This window comes from Amblyomma maculatum, chromosome 9, assembly GCF_055883805.1.
Source record: "Amblyomma maculatum isolate TAMU_Amacu chromosome 9, ASM5588380v1, whole genome shotgun sequence".
Classification (NCBI taxonomy): Eukaryota; Metazoa; Arthropoda; class Arachnida; order Ixodida; family Ixodidae; genus Amblyomma; species Amblyomma maculatum.
Window position 1 is genome coordinate 72,231,915 of NC_139352.1, and position 22,006 is coordinate 72,253,920.

Here is a 22,006-nt window from a genome sequence, read left to right on the forward strand (position 1 = left end):
GATCAATCACTGCAGCTCTCATCGAATTTTGTGACTGCCTACTGACGATTGTCTGCTCACCTGCAGCCAATAACTTGCCTGAGGAATTTTGCAAGTATATCCCTCTAAAGCAGCGCCCATATCCCTACTGTCATCCTCCCCACAATCTGAGAGTTGAAGAAAAGAACTAAAATTTAGTCATTTTCACCACAGGGCAGACATCTTTCTACGACCGCTTTTTTTCAGACAATTTTCCGCCTTCGTAAGACTTCCCATACTTTCTGAAGCTGACTAATACGCTTCGCTCTCTTTCGTACCCACTCTTTAAGAATACCATAGTCTATTTTCTTGTCTCTTTACAAGTTTTATTACCAGTAACTAGCGCTTACTATCTAACCCATGCAGCCCAGTCGGCCCTGTAACGTGTCCTCTGTAAGTTTCTTTTCCTATCGCTTGTAGCGCTGTTTTTAAAGCATGAAATAAAACCTTTATTTAAGCATCTTCGTCACGTTACCGAGTAATAATAATGACTATCTCTGTGCGGTAAATGCGGGTAACAAGAATAAAAAGCCTTTACGTGCGCGTAAGTAAACGCCGTATAGGCTGCACCCGAACGAAGCGACGCGGATTAACATTGCTTATCATCATGGATTCGTAAAAAAATTCGACGGAGTATCAATCTGCACGGGTAAAATTTTGGCATTTTTCTTCCGCCAATATACTAGCCACCTCTGTTGAGATATGAACGCCTTAGTCCGCTAGCCAACGTCTCGGCATATTGACTTAGCCACTGTAAGAGCCCACTTGTCGAAACGCTGGCTAGCGAAATGGTGCTCTCCCTCAACCGTGTAGTTTCATTTTCTTTCACGCTGCGTACCCATCTTCTACACCTTTTTCTACCGTAAAGGTACGATTGTACGTTGAAGATGATAGGGAAAATAAGGAGTATGAAGGGAAGCACATGGATATATCAAGATATACGAAAAATGTTATTTGAAACATTGTGAAGCATATATGCGTCAATTGAAATTAGAATTCACAAGAAAAGAAGCTGAAACAAAGTATAGACACGTTCTCAAATCAAGCAAGAGAAAGTAAAACCACGTTACGTGATCTTTGGTTAGCAATCTGTGTGTGAGCGTAGGGTAACTTAATCCAATAGCAGCCATTAATCGCCCCTGCTGCAAGCTCTGAGTCTCACCATCTTCCAAATAAGTTTCTTCTTTTTTCTTTTTTTGCAGTGCTTTTTGGCTGATATTCAGTGCGCTTACTCACCAATGATTCCCGGGGGTGACGTCACATTGCAAGCACCGTGCGCGCCCTGCAGCCAGACAAGGCTTAAAAGCAACGCCTTCGTGACGACAGTCCCGCTTTTCATGGCCCTGCGAATAAGAAGGTCACTCGGTCAAGATTTCTCAATCTAGACGACGATGAGACCAAGAAATAAAAGCACCGCTCGAAGTAGCTCGATGAGTTCGTCGGCTTATGACTGTATGCTGGCCGTATATAGTTATAGTCATGTACTGCTGCATATGTAGCGCGGTATTATTGGTTTTGGTTCGGTTTGGGGATTTTATGCGCCTCGAAGCGATTCAGGCTATGGGAGACGCTGTAGTGGAGGGCTCCGGAAGTTTCTACCACCTGGAGTTCTTTAACATGCACAGACATCGCACAGCACACGGGCGCCTTGATTTTCGTCTCCATTGAAAAACAACCGTCGCGGCCGGGATTCGATCCTGCGTCCATGGGTGCAGCAGTAGAGCGCCCTAACAATTGCGACGTCACGGCGGAGCGTACACTAGGGAAAGTGACGAGAAGCACATTCATTCATTCATTCATTCATTCATTCATTCATTCATTCATTCATTCATTCATTCATTCATTCATTCATTCATTCATTCATTCATTCATTCATTCATTCATTCATACGTGACTCGTGGCTAGTGCTTATAACATCCACGGATGGTCAATAGAATACTGCGTAATTTTTAGGGAATGAATGGAACTCTACTACGGATATACGGGTATTTTGGAGGATGCGTACGACCTGCGCACGTTTAGTTTTTGCTCGCAATGAGTGAATTTGTATTATCTAGAGGTACACGCCCGCTCGCTCGGACTTTTACCAAAATAAATGAAAAAATAACAACCTGCGTCTGAGTTCCTCTGTCGTCCGTGAATTAGCGTGGAACAGTGATTGTGCCGATATTTCACTGTCCCGCCCTGTCCATGCGGATATCCTATCTCGGTAGGCGGGAGCGATAGCGGCGTGCCTATTCGTACAGATAGCACTTCGCCTATACCGTTGTTCTTTCCGCACAAAAGAATGCCCTGGAGGCGTCGGTATGACGGCAGGCGTCCTGTGGTTGCCCCCAACTAGAGCAATGTGGGAATGTGCCTTGATCTGTGTCTGCCATGTTAATATTTTTTTCCTTGTTGTGACAATGCAAGGAGTTCATTGTCCCCGTTGTTTATCGTCGGACATATCAAGGTGACATGTCAACATCGGTAGAGTTGTTTGTTGGGATAGTTGTTATTCTCGATTTAAACTCATAGTACTTAAATGGCAACTTCGCATGGCTGTTTGTCGATTCGTATTCGATTTCTATAAGCTGCGTGAGGACCAAATTTGTTTATTCGCGAAAAATTTACATGGCCAAAGTTGAAGCAGCCTGAACAGTCGCAAAACCTTGTTCTGGGCCTGATGCACCGCAGTTTATCACAAAACAAAGGAAACCAGCCTCGCTGATGATCTTGATGGATCTTCACGACTTCGCAAAGCGCGTAGCAAGCACGTTCAGCGCATGGAGTTGCTCGGAGCTCGAAGGTCCCTCTAATATGAAAGGTAACAAAATCTGATTATTGCCTTATCGATTACTCCAAAATTGCACGTGACTATAGCACAACTTTCCAGTTTTCTAACTTGCTTTCCTCTTGGCGTGTAATATCTAGTCATAAATTGAACATTAGTAGAAAAACAAATAAACAAGCAAATCATCTTTTTTGTGCAAGATGGCTGCTTCCATGCGTTAAGGGTTGCTTCCTTGAAGGGACCTCTACATTCAATATTTTATGGAGATAGCAATGCTACTGCACGTAACCCCCTTTCCCGAATATCTCCCTTCAGTTTAAGTGACATCTCAAGCTCAACTCAGCTCAAGCGAGGAGCCTGATCACCCCGTCCCATCCTCCATAAACGCCACACATCAGCAATCTCTCAAAACGCCCCCACGTGCATAGGCCAGATGAGTGTAAGTAATAGCGTCCCCAGGAAAAAGGTCCTTGGAAGATACGGCACCGGAAAAAAAGTCCCCAGAAGAAACAGCCCTTGAAGTAGCAGCAACTAGGAAAACACGTCCCCAAGGAAAAAAACGAACTAAAAATGATATATCTTCAGCAACTCACATGAAAAAAAAAAAGTACACATTTTATGCCATTCTTTCTTTGATTTCAGTTAAATTTAATCATCATTTGGAACCTGTGTTCTCTGGGCGCCCGAGATGTTAACAAGAACAGCGTAAAAGCATGGTGAAAGATCCATCTGGTTCTTTACACGTTGCATGGTTCCTAGCTATCGAGCTCGTTGAGTGATCATTAAGACAGGTCTAATCAGCTTGGTAATACTGGCCACTGAGAATGATACAAGCGGATCGGCGCGTGGTAGTCTTGGGGAACAGCCCAAAGCAGAGGACGTCACTAGAATCACCTCCCAGACCTTCTGGTGACGAGGTTTAACCGTTCCTCTGATGACGGTGTAGAATGGTGATAAGGGTAATGACACTGTAAGCACGGTGAGGATTAACCGGTCGTGCACCATGCCCACCCTAAAACAACGCTCCAAGCTTTTGGTCTGGTAAAGACGGTGAAACGGGAAAACGCGAATGCACACGGGGAAACGCAAGACTTCAGACCCCGTTCGGGGACGTTTTTTCCTACTTCTCAAAAAGGGACATTTTTTCCGGGGACGTTTCTTCCGGGGACATTTTTTCCGGCGACTTTTTTTCCAGGGACATTTTTTCCAGGGACATTTTTACTGGATCCCTAGGCCAGATAAAGGTTCGGTTACGCTAGCTTGCCGTCACACTCCAGAAAAAATTCTGTCGCGTGTGTGAGGCCGCGGCTTACAATAAAATCATCCAGCTTATAAGCGAAGGTAAACCCAATCGCTCTTGCAGAAATGACATGTCAAATGTCGGGTCAATTTGCAATTTTTTTATCTCCCAATTTGAGTTCTCCGATACACACTTCCATTCCAACTTTCAAAGAAGAACAGGCATATTCTGCGCTTGTGTAATCCCTTTACAATACTAGTGACGCTCACTCTGTAATCGCTGCCTCATAGGCCGTCGTGCAAAGCCGTGAGCAAATCAATTATTTTTATCTACCTGTCAGAAGCTGATAGAACTTCCCGCTCAGTTACGGCGCTCATGTCGAAGGAAGATAATTTCGGATACCGAGCCACGTGCCACGACCGTTTTCTGCTGACTCCTTATCACTCATCACCGACTTTTGGCTCATCTCCCATGCAGGCTCGTGTCATTTCACACGTCAGGGTCATAAAAACAATAACACTAGATAAGGTGGCACGTGACACGTATGCATTTATCACAGTGACATTAACAAATCGTGCCCCTTTAGCCTTTTACTCCTTAACCATGACTCTCATCGATGACCAAAAAAAGGTCACCTCTGTCAAGATATCAGTACATTGTGCTCTACACACGAACAAATGCTCCGTTACTCTTTACCAATTTTACTGAACAATCGTCACAGCAGACAAATTGACATTAACTGCACTAACATCTGTAAACTAAAAATTTTTCTAGGCGAGAAATATCAAGACAGTAATTGTATGAACATTGTTGGAACTGTACAGTTTTGTATTGCTTTACATGTGATTGAATATAACGCTGTCTTTTTTTTTTTATTGCTGTACCTAGAATTGTATAAATGGAAAAGTGATATGTGAATTACTTTATTTGGTTTGCCTTGTGCAATTTGCAATTTTGTTTTCTTCTGTACTTATAAATCTGCTTACTGTTAACCGTGTTAAATACAACCGTGTCGTTACCGTATGCAATGTAAAGGGCGCTCGAACGCGATAAAGTGATCTTGTTTCACTTTTTGTTCGAGCTCCCTCCGTTGTTTTAACGGAAATAAACTGAATTTTAATTTTAATTGAAGTAAGCGCTAGCATTAGCATAACGTACTAAAGATGCTTCTTTCATCTTTTGGTTACTGCATGGACTCGACAGAGGTTCAGGCATGACAGTTTAGATGCCGGTAGGTAAAGTTCTGTCTCAAGATAATTCAGAGCACAGGAACACGTTAGCAGCAGGCGGAAAAAGACGATTACTGCGAGGAATCAACTGCGTGCTTGTACGTCATCTTGTGCCCCGCTGTAATTACACCTCTCTTTTTTTTTTTCATGCGGTGAAGCGTGTAGGGTGGTACAAGACGGTCATAATGACAAATATTATGGACTAACCTGGCGAGTGTGTATCGTGCCTTGTTTGAGAAACACACGGCGCGACGACTAAAGGCGGAACAAGAAAATTTATTTGTATAGTCTACCTGCGCTGGCATCTGCAAAAGGGTTCAGTCAGCTGCCGGTAATTCTACAGGCTAAACATTTGAATATCCCTCAATGTTGCATTAACAAGAAAGTGGTTGTGCATCTGTGTAAGTTAATTCTGTGTCAATGCCTTCTGTGTCAGTGAATGTGCGCATACTTTCAATTTTTGTGGTTGCTTGGTCATGCTACTAATTTGATGCAGTAAAATGTGCTTGGGAAGTTAAAATAGGCATTCAATGTGTTTATTTCTGTGACATCAGGACTCATAATGACAAGATATTATGAGCTAACTTGGCGAGTTTGTTACATATATATATATATTTTTTTTTTTAGAAGCACGCTGAGACAACTAAGTGCGGAGCAAGAAAAAGTATTTGTGTAGCCGGCCTGCGCTGGCATCTGCAAAGCGGGTCAATCACGTGCCTTTCCTTCGACAAGCTAAGCATTTAAATAACCTTCAATGTTACATTAACAATGAAGTGGCCTCAGCATAGGGCAGCCATACTGATGCTCATCTGCTGAGCATTGTTGCTGTCTTCTCTTTCTTTTATTATTATTATTATTATTTATTCCATCCTCATTCTCGCCTCTGCTGTGACGAGGGACGGAGCCGGTGCTTAGGAGAGGAATACGGAGGTCTTTGAGAACTTTTTCGTGGAACTCATTAACAGGCTGGCCGTCCTCCGTGCATTTATCGGAGGCTATAAGCTAGAACAAAACGCTGTTACAAGTTACGCTGATGTGAGAGCTTTCCGATAAGATAGAGCGAGGAGACGATGCTCCCTCAAACACTTCCATCTAGGAACTGTAAACGTTGGGTGTGTGCTGTACGCAGTACTAAACGTAAAAGGAAAATTATGGATTCCTTTTCCTGAATATTTCGATCCTGGTTAAAGAAACTGTTCTGGGTGCATCTCGTTTGCGGTTAGCCTACGTGATGTTTGAAGGGCGACCTGTTTGTAATTTACACTTATACTGTGTAACCCCGGCGTCCCAGGTAATGCGCCTTTATTGCATTGAGTCGAGAGGAGATTCTGTGAAGAGAATGATTAGAGTAGTTAAGGTTTATAAACAGTAGTATACTGTCCTGTCCTAAACTGATCGTCTTAAAGTTCGTCGATTAAAGGCGGATTATCCTAATTAGGCATTCTTGAGCTCAGTAAAACAAGAATATAATTAAAAATAGACTTCCGACAGAGCACTATGCATTTAGGCAAATATTATTCTAATATTAGGTAATGCAGCAGCCTTCATTAATTTGACTTCTATGTTCCGCGCGAACATCAAAGTCAAAAGGCCTTCAAGTATGGAATTCTGCTTATCGGTAGGAAATTAGGAACGGTGCTGTTTTCGGCCGTATAAAGTAACATACACTTCACAATTGAATAGCACTGAATATGTTCTCAATAATGTATACCAACCATTTGTCAGTTACTTGAGGTTCGCTCCTGCAATTGCCCCTATTATATATGTATATATATTTTTTCATGCTAATGCCGATCCTTTTAGATGGCCCGGCTCAGTGCGGTGTGGCATATACTAGGTAAAGTTGTCAGGGCTTATTAAGATCAACGTCAGTTAAAACCCACAGGCTGGTCGTTTGTGAGCATGTGGACACAATTCTACCATCACCACCCGCTTCCCCCAGCCCTGATCAATCATAATTGCAGCTTTGCATTTTGTTGCATTTGATATAATATGCAATATTCCGCATCAGCTGCTTCACAGCTGACCTTTGATTGACCTTACGTGAATGATTACTTTTACTTCTTACCCTAGTAGTCCTCTGATGTCTATCAAAACAATGAACAATCCATCCACTAACCTGAGCAAAAAACGGCCCATCAGGGGCTCATCGCATAGGACGGATTTAAGTTTCTCGATGGTGAAACGAACCACCGACCTTTACACAAAATGGTTCTTATGAGGGGTCATTTTCTGAATACTAAGTATTTTATCTAAAACAAAGACATGAACAATGATTGTGAGAAGTTTGTGCATATTAAAATAGTTGTGAGTGCGCAGCGACACTATCAATCTAACCCAGCACCTCCCGCGCACAGAGCAAACGTCCACACCATTAGTCACGTTAAGTGAAAAAGCTTTCTCCGGAGTATAATACACCACGTCGGAGGATCTTGACCATGGAGTCTGGGGAACGCTTGAGCCCAATAAAAGATCGGCAGATACATTACGGGACTTGGATCCAACCCTGCGCCTGACGCATTCGCCGTAGAACCTCTGACCACTAAGCTGCCCCGTTAACCTGCCATGCCGAAATTCGCGTTTTTATTGCTAAAGCATTACTACGCCAGGTCTAACCGCTGGTCACGTGGTCCGTGGACCCCCCTGCTCCTCCACCTCCTCGATCAGCCTGCCATGACACCTGAACTCACGTTACCTCTATGCCACGCGCAGGAGCTGCCAACTCGAGTCGCTGCTTTCATATGGGAAGGTGATACCAGAATCAGCCTGCCAGAACCGTTTGCATTCTCGTTACCCCTACGACAAGCAGGCACGTCCATACCGCTAGGTTGAAGCATGACTTTATATGTGGGCTGGTAGCTTACGCTATCGCGTCATGCCCTTAAAGGATGAGCTTAAATGTCTCCAATAGCACCCTACACTGATAGGGCGTGATAGGGGAAGAATGTAGCAGGCAAAAGAATCTGCCGCCGTTGCTTTCGCTATTCAACTAGGGTTAACCACAGCTAAATCACAAATAATTTCATTTTTTTTTCAATGTGGATTACCGCATTCAATCTGCTATAAATTATGTAAAAACATGAATTTGAAGGATTAAATTGTCATAAGGCATTAAATTTGAATAAGTTTTTCGCGCTCACCACTGTTGGCTGATCCTGGGCCGAAATGCAAGACTTCCTGTGACGGCGACAGGAAGGCAGCGTCCAGATGCGAATGAGTGGTCGTATCCACCGAGTAGCTCTTCGGGCTATTGATGAGGTGCTGGCACACGCTACGCCCCCTGAAAGCACTGGCTGCCGTACGCCGTGCTCCCGCGTATCGCGCGGGGCGTATCTTATCCGTAGGAGCGCGAGCTCGCGGATAAGGACCCCGTGGCGGTCGCGGTCTGGATCGACACGGTGACACCTGAGTGGAGCGGTCCTCCTCTTGAGGGGAGGCCCCCGTTATCGACGATATATACAGAGATAGGCCGGCGATTGTTTTACACAAGGCAGCGGAGGCCTCCAATAGTCATTACTGCCTAGTGGAAACAAAGGGCTTTGTGTCAGGGTGCGTGCGTAAAGGTGGTGTTTGAAAGGACACTCCCAGTGTGATTTCTTGGTGACACTTCCTTGCTCGTTATTGAGTTCGGCTGTGCGGCGACATTCTGAACAAGAGGGGGTTGAAAGTGCTATGGAGGCCACTTTCTTAGGTGCTAAATGCGTTTACTACAACTATTAGTCCATCGAAGAGCAACTTTCTTCCGTTAAGAAAGTGCAAATTATTCTAACAAGGAACTGACAGCTCCTGGCAAAGAATATCATCATCATCATCATCATCATCATCATCATCATCATCATCATCATCATCATCAGCCTGATTATACCCACGGCAGGGCGAAGGCCTCTCCCATATTTCTCCACTTAACCCGGTTCTGTGCTAGCTGCATCCACTTGACCCCTGCGAACTTCTTAATCTCATCCGCCCACCTAACTTTCTGCCGCCCCCTGCTAGCTTTCCTTCCCTTGGAAACCAGTTTGTTACCCTCAGCGACCATCGGTTATCCTCTCTTCGCACTACATGTCCTGCCCGTGTCCATTTCGTCTGCTTAATTTCTACAAGAATGTCGGTAACTTGAGTTATTTCTCTGACCCACTCTGCACGCTTTCTATCTCTTAATTAAGAGACATTAAGAGATAGAAGGCAAAGAATAGGTGTGCCTTAAATCACAGACAGATTTTTTTTTTTCCACATTTTTCCCACTTACTCTCGAAGGGAGGGTTGCTTTCATTGAGTGACCCATAGCCAATGAATGTCCTGCATACCTCCAAGAGGTGTGATGTTACTTCAGGTGCCGAAGCAAACGGTGCGAAAAAAATGACACACCAGGCGGAGAGCCCTACGCCAAAGTAACGGCGAACGCATCCAAGAGTGTTTACTTGACGTTGTCCTGTTATATACATAAGTACATTCCCAACGACGCGGGATCGAATCCCGGTCTCGGCGACCACTTTTCGATGGAGGCAAACAGCAAGGCGCCCGTGTGCTGTGCGATGTCAGTGCACGTTAAAGAACCCCGTGTGGTCGAAATTTCCGGAGTCCTCCACTGCGGCGTCTCTCATAACCTGAGTTGCTTTGGGACGTTAAGCCCCACAAACCAAACAAACCAAACCAACCAACTGCTTTATTAGCACAAAAAGTGGTTTATGTATGTTGCCAGTATGCCACATGTAGAAGCTGGATACTACAGCCAGTTGTTTGTTTTAAATACAACCCCTGAATTCCGAATGAGTTTTTGTTTTTATCTAATAAAAACTACAGCTTCTTCTACCCTCAGCATGACCTCCCCGTCCCCTCGTATTCCTCGAAACAGATTTGCCCATATATAACTTTTAGCAAACGTCTTGAGGGCAAGTCATTTTGGGACTAGACGCATTACCCTAATTATTTCTCCATAAAATTCAATCATGCCTCCTTTGAAGACTAACAAGGAATGGACGTCACCCCGAGCGCCTTCTGGCGGAGTCAACTATACCTATCGAAGGAAGGATGACAGTAGTGTAATGCATCAAAGTGCACTGAACAAGGGTAGAGGGGGAGGAGGGGGGGGGGGGAGCCTTATTTCGCTGGTCCAGCCAGTGTTTCGACAAGTTGAGTTCTCATCGTCTGGGCAGAGTGACTATCACTGGTAGTGTATAGTGTAGTGTGCAGTGTATCGGACAGAACCGCCGTAGTGGGTTGCATCGGAATAGTTATAAGCTTGTGTGGTTCATAACGTGAACTGTCATCGCAGAGCCCATGGACATTGTGTATTTATTTAAAAATGTAAACATTTTTTTTCTATCTTTTCTTAGTATGGCTCTAAATATAGTTTCAACTCCCTACGTTTTACGCTGTACCTTGTATTGGAGGTTTTAGCAGAACGGAGACGTATACTAGTATATAGGTATAGTGGTACAGAGGAAGAAGCGTGGTTCATTACCGCTACCTACGGTTCAGCGTAAACGCTGAGTCAGCACAGGGCTTTGCAGGCCGGGAAAAATCTGACTCAAATTAAAGGCAAATATTACATGGCAGCCACAAGCTTGGGAATGCGTACTTTTGTTGCCTTTGGTAATCAATCGATCTTTAGTGGCAGGAAGTTTCCGATTATCTTCGCAGTTCTGGGTTTTGGCCTCCGGAGTGTAGAAATCGCTCGTTAGTTGGATATGTAGGAAATGTAAGCGCGTGCGAATACACGGCGATGAAAAGCGCAGCGTCTGCTTCCAGTACAAATTTGGCCTTTGCCAAATGATAGATCGACTTAGACAAGTTCCATAATGCAGGCTGCTCTATGCTCCGAGATGGTAGTTTATGTGGTTTACATAATCCTCAAGGTAAAACTCAGCTTCTCTGCCGGACTGCTGCATACGAAACAATACCTGGGTAACCGAAATCGGAGCACGAAGTAGGAGGACCGGCGAGAATGTTTCTGGCCTCAAAGAAAATGGTGTTATTCTTAAGAATAGCGTTCGTCCAGGTTAAGTACTACTACATGTGCTTCTTGCCACTTGTCAAATTCTGAAGTTGTACGAGATCTACTTTGCAAGTAGAATTATTAGGTGATAGAGGTGTTCGAGCGTGAGCAGCGCTTCGCCGATTGTCTAGCGATTTGTTAACTTTACCAGATGCTCACATTGACACAAAACACTGTGCAGGGCTCTGTTGTTCCGTATGTCTCTTTGAAATGGTAGACGCGTCAAGCCACAGTTGTAGAATAGCCACTGGTTGATTAGCCACGTTCATGGCGTCCGCGGAAGACTTCCACAAATAAATATTACAAAAATGTGAAGCGTCATCATGGAGGATCTCCAAGTGACAAACCAAGTTACTGTGACGCACTTGGGCACGGCGATGGAACGCGTGTATATTACGATTGACGAGAATTACAGTGATGGGGAGAATATTGGGCACTATGTTCTCAGAAGTTGACTAATAATAAAAGACGACAAAGAATGGTTCTCTGTCAGTCAAAATTGCAACAAGTGTATGCTGATTTGAAGGGTTTCCTCACCTAGTGTGTGACGTATGATGATACGTGACGTCATATTCTTGATTCGAGAATAAAGCAATACTTCCTGAAATATAACAACAAAAGAACCTTCTTGTTAAAAAGAAGCGTACGCGTTTTGAACCTTCTGCAGGGGGAAGCGATGGCGTACTATTTCTCTTGACTTTCAATGTTTTATCAGTGTCCATTTATACCTAAATGACAGACAGCTAATGTTGACTATTAACAGCAGCTGTTACAGCGCTTGCAACGAAGAAAAATTAAAAGTGGTTTTCTGACTACACAACACTCTATCGCTCCACACTATTCGCCATGCAGATGGAGGTTGTGCAACATAAGCCAAATTCGACCGCCTCTGGAGCTCCCACTGCCATCCTTTTCATGTCATGCAGGTACACCTTAAGTGCAGGCGGTGATGCCACTTTCTCCCTATTTCGATTTCTGGATGCTCAAGAAGCATCTTTATTTTTTCTAAATAATTTTGGAAAGGACCGTGCTCGTATATCCAAGTACTGTCAGACCATGTTCAACGTTGAAAAGATTTGAGCCCATTTCCATCCTCTGTCAGGCCCTAAAGTTTGAAAATTATCCTCGTAGTTCACATCATCAATTCAGCACTGAAACCTCCTGTCTTGCGAAAAATCGGTACCGGGAACAGTTATGAATAATTAATCTTTGTTGGAACGTATGAACAGCGCTGCACAACTCCTTCCAGCTTTTTAATAACGCCTTCCAGCGCTCGCACATTGTGAATGTATTCACAAGCATGTTACTCTGGGGCTGTGAAGGTCACCGTTAAGAGCTATTATAGAAGTAGGGCAAAGATAACGAACAACTCATTCTGGCCCGTCGCATGTCACAGGAACATGTAATTCGTTAGCTTCCGTTTGCTGATGTTGCATTCGATATATCCTGTATCGCGTGAGCTACGTTCGAGTAGAATGGATGTTAGAGCTTTCGCCACGCCACGTTTCGCCCACGTTGCGAAACGTGACGTGGGCGATAGCGAGAATAGTAGAATGCATACATATTCACAGCCTGAGAGATAATCTCTGAGTGCTGTGAATATTTCAAACTTTCCGAAAAATGCGTCAGCTAGTCCCAGTAACCAGTATATATATCATAATAAAACTTAACTGCCTTAGTTCATGATGGAAAAATACATCGCAGAGAAGGACGAGGACAAAACGAAGACACATAGGAAACACGAGCGCTGTGTGTCCTATGTGTCTTCATTTTGTCCTCGTCCTTCTCTGCGCTGTATTTTTCCATCATGAATAACCAACACGCCCAGACTGCTACGGTATTGCCTTAGTTCATGCTATACATGTGTGGGCTATTTTGTGCCATCCATAAAAGCCTTTTTAAATAAATGTATTGTGCATACAATAAAAACATTTGATAGCTTGTGCAGCATTGTAGCGAATTTGAAGACGACAACCAGTGTCCTTGGAGCAGAGCTCTTATGAGCCCTTTGGGCGGATGAGCTGCATCGCTGTCGATGCTGTTGCCAATGTTACCGAAGGAAAGAGTGCCACGAGACAAGTTACGAGAGAAGGAGAATTTCTCGGAAGAAGAGCCACCAGATATGAGCCGATCGATCATCGGCAGACCCAAGACGAAAGTGTGGCCTCAGGCGAAAGTGTGGGCCTCACCGAAGTTGGCCTCAACAAACCCCCCAGAAGCACTCTCTCTCGCTTTGTGAAGACATTTGGTGGCCCTTAGTACTCCCTTGGTGTATGAAGGTGAAAGCTGCCGCATGCAAAAGTTTGCATTTCCCACTCTGGTCACGCCACACACAGCGTTGCCGTCCAAGAACAAGAAGAATGAGAGGTGCTCAAATTTGGAATTAGGGAGTGTATCGTAATCGTCCTTAGAATTGTGCACTCAACAAATGCATGATACTACGGCGATCGACAGTGACCGGATTGAAATACATCTTGAGTAGGTTGGGGCACCCGGTACCATTCAGTTGTGCATTCCTTACTATCCGAGAATGTGGGTAGCAGGGGACCTGGTTTGGTTTGGTTTAATTTATGGACTTCAAAAGCGGCTCAGGCTATGAGTGACGCCGTAGTGGAAGGCTCTGGAAATTTCGACCGCCTGGAGTTTTTTTAACATGCGCTGACATCGCACAATATACAGGCGCCTTTCTTTTCGCCTCTATCGAAAAGCAGCCGACGCAGCCAGTATTAGATCCCGTATCCTTGGGGAGAGTAGTCGAGTGCCGTAACCACTGAGCTACCGCGGCGGGGTGGGGTCGGGTTTCCTGGAGAAGGAAGAAACTGCAACAGAAAATTCTACGGATGATTACGACACTCCCTAATGAAAACTTTGAGTGCGCACCTAATTAAGCGTTGTTTTCCACTGAGGAGGTTGATTGTTAAATTAGTGCGCACTCACCGTAGAGATCACCAGATCAGGTTATATAAAGCAATATTATGGTAACCTTATATTACCTGAGCTTATTATAAAATGCGGACCGTCCTTAAGATTAAAACAAATAGACGAAGTATAGATTTGAATGAATATGGCCTCGAATGTCCCGGGCAATCCTCCACAGAAGGTACACATCATTTACTCACAGATGTCAGTAACAACAATAGTGATGTTCACCGCATCACTTAGGCATCGAAACGGCTTCTAAGAAGCTAAGGCATGCACCAAGCGGCGTGCCCACTGAAGACTGGCATCAGTTCTTCGAAGTCAGAGCAATGGCCGCCTCCTGGGGCCACACCTCAGGGTTCTAGGGCGCTTTTTAGTTTTGCGTCAACTGTGAGATAATGTAATGTACTGCTATGCAATGTTGATGGTAATGCTCTAGGCTTCTGATAGGTGGCGGAAATTTTCTTTTAAAATTCTTACTGCTCTAGACGCGAGAATGTAAGTGGAAAAGCCAAGTGGCACTGTTCTGGAAACTGGAAAATAGTTTTGAGGTCATTGAAATATTCTAAGATAATATTTGTGAACATATTTGCATAATGGCCGCGGCTTGGAATGCGTGTAAAATTTAGATTCTGAAGTTTCTTCTGCACTCACAACGATTAAGACTGTCAAAATAATTGTAAGGCAACCATGAAATAGGTAATATAGATTTATGAATATATGGATGATATATTGATAAAATATATTTATAATTCCAGTAGCAAACACGTTTCTGCCGGAATTGGCCTGCCCCCGCAACCGATAAGTCAGTGTACTGTATAGAACCAATGCGGTGGGGTTTTGGAAAATTGGAGCAGAAAACTAGAAGGCGTCCTTCATATTCTGAGCCACTTCGGGGCATTTAACTATTAATAAATGATTAGTAAATAATAATAAACAATTATATATTATAATCAATTGATAATTAATTACTTACTCGATACGCCAGTCTGAAAGCTTGAAGCGTGCCGAGGGAAGGTTGCTGGTATAGGTATCGTTATAGTGACTTTATATAAGACGTGAAAAAACACATTAAAAGATTCTTTCCCTGAAAATGTCTAAAATTTCACTGTATAAATCAATGCTTCCGACAACCTTAGCAACTGCATGAGTCTTGACAGTGGTACGTCATGGTAATTTCTGAGAGCAATACATCACAGAGCGACGTCAAGAGAATAATGACTCACCGTCTTCCAGTGATTATTGCGTAATAAAATTTGAAGCCTCCCTCCGCCCCCACCCTCTTAGAAATAAACAGGCGCATCAAGAAGTAGAGGGCCTTGTATCGACGACGGCTTATATAGTTGGGATGGGTTTTATTCTCTGTCCATACATAGCAAAGATTCGACAACGCGTGACCACCACCTAAGAGCATTTGCACTGCTCTTTGTACCTACATAGTTAAAGCTCAGCTACTTTGGTCATCTGATGAGAAGAGATGAGTCGCTGGAGAAAGATTTGATGTTGGGAAAGGTTGAGGGTCGCCGGAGAAGGGGTAGGCAGCGAACGCGATGGTTAGATGGCATCCTCGAGGCACTGCAGATGAAGTTATGTGATGTTAGGAAGATAGTGAGAGACCGGAAAGCGTGGCGTGACATGGTCCATAGGGTCACGAAGAGTCGGACACGACTGAGCGACTGAACTGACTGACTGACTTGTACCTACATGCGCACCCTGCGCGACACTTTTCCAATGGCCACAACTTCTAGCCTCGATGAGACTTGTAATCGCCTACGTGCCTTCACTTCATCCCGACACGCCCCACAGCAGCCAAGTAGCTAGAGTCCTCTGAGCCGTTTCAACATGGCTTTCTAAGAACAGGAATAACTCGCAGCAATGTTACAAACGCCTCTTATCCAGCATGTCGGACCTCCACCGAAACGATCAGGAACTCTGCGCCAAGAAACAGCCTTTTTAGCTTCGATAGTTTTAGCCAGTAAACGACTAAAAAAAAAAACATTTATGGAGACGGGAGGTTGCGAAACGCTCATGACACCTGCAGACTTCGCCAAAACAGTCGCTCCTTCTGCAACCCCCCCCCCCCCCCCCTCCCCCTCCTGCCCGCGTTGTCACTCCAACTGTACTGGCGGAATAGGAATTAGATGTTGGAGTATAGATAGAGAGGGTAGGGTAGATGAGAAGAAAAGAGGATAAGGCATGAGACGGGGGCAGGGATCTGCAGTCCCTTAGACAACGTGTCGACAACAAGACTTGCGCAAGCAAAGACACCTCTCATGTAGGTGGAGGAGAGCCATCATGACGCAAAACAATCTCTCGACATTCCGGCGTGTTGCCGTATTTCTTCCGCTACAAGGAGCAAAATTACGAGGATCTTTAGAGACAAAAGTAGTGAAAGGCAAAACCTGAGTGACACATTCTGCTAAGCAACTAGTACTAATTAGTAATCGATTAATTAATTAATTATTAATCAGTAATTACTTAGTCAGTCATCATTAGGAATTAATAATTTGTAATTGATCATTGATTGGCATATGACCATATAAGGCACGCATTCACGCATACTGTGGTGGTGCTCTGTGATTGGTCGAGACTTTTATGACGTCATCCCGCCTCTGCCAATCAGAGCTGCCGCAAAATCGGGACACACTTTGTCCACGAAAGCATGAGCCATTAAAGGCTTTCGCTTTAATATCAGGATTAGCTATCTTTCCGCGTTGAGTTTAAACGAGAAACTATTACCCGCTTACTTGATCTTTTTCCAGAGATCTCTCCCGAGGCATTGTAAAGCTATCAGCTCTACATTTCTGCTCCGAAGGAAAGAACAAACTGTATGGGAGGTTCGTTTTTATCTTTCTTTTATCTGCGGGTCCCACACAGATTCGCAAATACCCACCATAGTAGCATAGTGGTTGGGTATTCAGCTGTTCAACCAAAGTTCGAGGAATCTGCCCTAGCGGCTGAATTTCGGCCAAAACGAGATTCAGAAGCGTCCGTGTGGTGCGCGATGTCAGGGCGCGCTTATGAACTTCAGCTAGTCAAAATTAACTCAAAGGTTTCTACTGCGTCGCAAATATTTCTTCAATCGTACATTTGTCTACTGACGCAGATTTTTGCCATTAATGAGATTGTAAGATGTAATGCCTGAAACACTGTATATGGGCTGCGGGAGACTCCATAGCGGAAGGCTCTGGATTAATTTTAGCCACCTGGGCATTTTTATACCACACACTACCCTTGCGTGTCATTAGGAACCCTACCATTTCGCCTTCAATGAAATACTGCTGTCTGTGCCGGGATTCGAACCCTCAGGTTATGTGTTGAGCAGCATGACGCTGTAGCTACTTCTCCGCGTTATGGCACGAGCTTATGCTATAGCATAAATGCCCATGTCGAAGAAAACACGGCAGCGTCGGCAGCGTATGCGCCGTTCTTGACCAAATAATGCTGATATGCACCGGTACGAACAAGTATCATTGAATGGGCTGCGTGTAGTGTGACGTCATGTGTCACGTGATCTCCGGAGGCTCCTGGCGGGAGAAGCAACAGTCAGCATCTGGCATCGATAGTGCGGATGTGACAATAACATCGCTGGCATGACGCCAGAAGCAGACCCGTCGCGCGCTATGGAAAGCGAGCTGCCCCGCTAGTCGTACGAAGGATATGTATGTGATGCGGTATTTCACATGATAACTATGAAATACGGAACAGGATGTCTGCGCGGGAAATAGGGACCACTGACGCTATGTACGCTCTCGCGTCACATCCTTTGCTTGAGTGTGCGCCCAGATTTGTTTTGTTTTTGTTTTAAAACGCGAAGCCTGAAAAACGAGGCCCACGAAGCTGCATCCACCCCATGCCTGTGAAGGGGCATTGTTCTCACGAGAAAGGGGCCGTTTCCGTCACTTTGATAACAGTCCGGTGGAAGAGCAAAGCGGAAAATACTATCTGCCGAGGGCAAAAAAAAAGGCAAGGTCAGGTATCAGCGTTGCGCTGCAAGAAAGAAGAAAAAATAAGAGCCTGTCAAACGGCGGTCGTTCACACGCAAAGTAACGGATGGGCGTACACTGCGAGGTTTAACTTCGCTTCAGGCCCTTCATTTTTCTGTTTCATCATTCTTCAATGTTTTTTAATAATCAGCTCATGGATTGCCTTGCACTTGTCTCAGTAAAATGAGGAATGGGAGGAATCTGTTAACAGCTCTTGGTGATGCGTTGGCCAAAAAACAGTCATCGACGATAAAAGAACTTGTCAAAACTTTGGTCGAAATGACTACGCGACTAGACACAGCGGCTGCTTGTGTAACAGAACTGATATCAAAAATAATGTGCTTTATAACAAAACTAATAGTCTATGGATTTCATCAGTGCCGCTTTAGAAAAGCTCAAATATGTACGAAGTGTGTGTCTTGAAATAATCGCAAAAAATAGAGCAGGGGGGATACAAAGAGGAGGCCTGAGAACCGTACGCAACGAAATAAATGAAGTGACAAAAGAGCTGATCTAAAACAGCACAGTCGAAGAAACAAACTTCAGATAAAAGGGGTGTCATTAGCGTCAGATGAAACACTGATTACTGTGACGCTACAGATAGCTGATACCCTGGAGGAAGAACATCAGACTGGAGACATTGAAGTCATACGTTACGTAACGACTAAAGATCACGAAACATACCCTGGAGATTCATGTCAAGAAAAGTGTGAGATCGCATTTTCCTCACAGCTAAAAACCAGAGGCTCACGACATTCGTTTTGGGATTCGAAATGAATGGCCCAGTTTAAAAATGACCATATGTGCCTAGAACATAAAGTCCTGCTTGGTAAACCAACCTTAGCAAAACGTCAGAACCAATGGGAGTTCGCTTTGCTATCGCAACAACATTATTCATGAAGATGGCTGAGAAGTGTAAGGTGTTTCACATAAAAAGCGAGAGAGGGCAGGCTAATTTTACATTTTCATACAGCAGCGGCGCTCTCGATAAATCAAGTTAGTGACGAATTTGACTGATGATCATGTTTTTCTATTATGCACTGTAACATATACATGCGGCATCCGGAAAAACTCGAATTTATTCTAAGCATTTTTATTTCAACATATATTTAAATTCTACTCATTTTCTTCTCGAAAACGCGCCTCGAAAATAAAAAAGGAAATTTTTTCGATCTCGAGACATCACTTCGTTTCCGGCTTTGTGACACTGTAATGTACACTTTGTGTAATGTAAGTAATGTATAGGCGGTTAGAACCTTTTAATGTGTTGTTGACCGTCAGAAGTACTGAAATCCTTAATGCAGAAGGCAGTATTTTTATCCACTCCTAGCAAGTTTCATAATCGATACCAGGACAGCTGCTAGAAGTAAGTTCGGTTACTGCGAGGAGGACGAGGTCTAAACTCAAGTTCTGGCTCATAGATACCGCCCAGTAATAACGTGTAGAGTGTATAGTGTCATCTAAATTGAGTAGTCTTGACACACAGAGAGTCAGAAATAAATTTTATTGTATAATAAGCATGCTGTCAGTTAATGTAAAAATAAACAATTTTAGTGGACACCGAAATTTTTTGTTTTTTATGACTTGCTTAGCTCGCGCGAGAGAGAGAGAAAGAGGAAGAAAGTAACATAATGAAAGGAAAGGAGGTGAGGTCAGCCGGCGGTAAGGTGACCACATCCTGCTACTCAAGGGTGGAAAGAGGAGCAGGGAAGTAGTAAGAGAGGTAAGGCATTAATGGAGGGAGATGACGTCGGAGCATCATAGTACAATGAATTCGTCGTGATGGTTGTGAGACCACGTGTTACTCTGAGTAGCACTCGTCTCGTGTGGAGTCAGCAGCTAGCACATGTCAGAACTTTGCTTTGAACTTTGCAGAACTTAGCACATATACCACACACACCGTAAATTCACACGCATAACGCTTAGAGTTGCAGAGAACAGCTCTGCACACTCCCATATTCTGGCACAAACGCGTATGCACGCACACCACTCACTGATTCTAAAAAAGCTTCACATTCACAGGAACATGTCCCAGTACAAACGCAGGTGCAGGTGTGTAGTTCACACCGTAAACAGTGTAGGTGATGTTGTGCCCAGTCAAGCCGGCCGGATTCTAATTTAGCCGGACGCCAGATTTCTCCGGCTAACGCCCCTTGACATGTCCCAATGCTGACCTGCATTACACTCTGTTGTTTCCATAATTAGTGTACATTATTAGTAGAAGAAAATTTTTATTGTCAGCAGTTCTTGTATTATTTGAATTACATAACCATATTAAAGAAAAACTGTCCAGAAGGATATAATTAGAACAGTTGTAGAAATAATGTTAGAATCCCTAAGTTATAATATAAATGCATGAAAGAACAGGAGCTCTTGGACTGAAAGAAGCAAGACGCACAGTTTAGTTTTGCGGATGATTAAGACAGAACATGCGCGTGAAGTATGTAGTTCCCCAAGATGGTAAACAATACGTAAGGTGCGTGTGTATAAAAGGGTAATATAGTGAGAGGACAATTTCTGGGTGGAAATAACGCGTAATTTTATTTAGCATGCGTATACCCAAATGAATTTTGCATGCAAAAAATTTTAAATGCTTGTCAAGAATAGCACGAAAAATGTGACTGAGTTAGAAGGATAGAAAACTTGAGGGCTTAGGCGTGGGTAATGTGTGGATGTAAGTTGCCTATTGCGAAAGTAAAACATAATGAAGTTAGTTTTAGTGGCAGTTATTTCTAGTTGATCGTCTCGGCACCAGTTATTGATGCTAGTTAATTGATTGTTCAATTCTTGTTAAATTTGTGAAGTCATTGCCAGACAAAAAAAAAATTGTGTTATTCGCAGAGAAAATACAGTTAGAATAGTTAAGACTGCATGGTAAATCTTTAATAATATAAGGAAAAGCAAGGGGCCGAGTATTGATTCTTGTGGAATATTTCGATTAATTATTCTTGGATCATATAAAGTGTGAAGAAATTGAACTATATTTGAACTCCGTCAGAAAGTTAGCTTCGTAGAAGCTGCACTGAACACGATAACCCCTGCCGTGCTTCAAGTGGGACGATCGCGACTAATCGTGTGCATGTAGCGGTTTAAAAAGTTAGGCGTGAAATGATTTGATATTCTCCCCGCATGTAGTACTTGCCGATGGACAGCAGCTCGCTGCCAAGTCTTTCGAAACGGCACCGATCCGTTAAGAGCGTTGCCCTCCTCAGTTCGACTCGTTTTACCGCCTTAAATTTCCTTCGGCTTCGCACTTCTCATCCGGGGGTGTAGCTCAGATGGTAGAGCGCTCGCTTAGCATGCGAGAGGTACTGGGATCGATACCCAGCACCTCCATTGAGACGACTTTTTTTAAACTAATTTGTTCGCGTTTTTAGCTGTCACCTTAACAACATTGTCTCCTGTGAAATGTTTTATTGCAAATTCAGAAGCTTGCAATGAACAGTCTGTAAACATGTTCATTATTCCTCTAGCACTCTCTCGGCGTGTGGACTTCGTTGAGAGCAACAATGTGAATTGGATATTTAGGACTGGGTTCTACAGCATGGAATCAGTCCCACACGTGAACATTCTGTTTTCTCCTTATGCTTGTGAATAATTCGAAGCGCTGCCTAATAAACATATGTGATTGAATCTTCTGAATAAGCCAGCAGTCTAAAATGTGTTCTTGGTTTGCCTTTCTTGGCAAAGGTGATATTACTTTTCCTGAATCAAAAGTTGCCGTGCCTCAAGTGGACAGTTCGCAACTTGACCGAGTGCAGATAGCGATTAATTCAAATCACGTTATGTGTGGCAATCCGTATTATCTTGAAGACGTCAGGTGTTAAATGATTTCAGTTATTCTCA

General features: G+C 43.8%; 2 protein-coding genes and 1 non-coding gene across 4 annotated transcripts in view; 2 read left to right on the forward strand and 1 right to left on the reverse strand.

Annotated features, from left to right (window-relative positions):
• LOC146179388 (uncharacterized) overlaps nucleotides 1–8,615 on the reverse strand; it is a 44,649-nt gene extending 36,034 nt beyond the window's left edge. The window contains exons 1-2 of one of the 2 annotated variants that reach the window (XM_084579015.1): nucleotides 8,401–8,615; nucleotides 1,255–1,361 (exon numbers count right to left, since the gene is read on the reverse strand). In XM_084579015.1, coding sequence (XP_084435141.1) covers nucleotides 1,255–1,357 — 103 coding nt within the window. In that variant the 5' untranslated portion in view covers nucleotides 1,358–1,361; nucleotides 8,401–8,615. Of the gene's footprint in view, nucleotides 1–1,254; nucleotides 1,362–2,129; nucleotides 2,150–8,400 lie in introns of those variants that run through there. The other variant, XM_084579018.1, reaches the window with a different exon arrangement.
• Nucleotides 1–22,006, forward strand: part of LOC146179389 (chitin deacetylase 1-like) — a 93,312-nt gene that overhangs the window by 35,681 nt on the left and 35,625 nt on the right. The window lies entirely within an intron of this gene.
• TRNAA-AGC (transfer RNA alanine (anticodon AGC)) lies at nucleotides 21,424–21,496 on the forward strand. The gene has a single exon. It is a non-coding gene; the product is annotated as a tRNA-Ala (tRNA).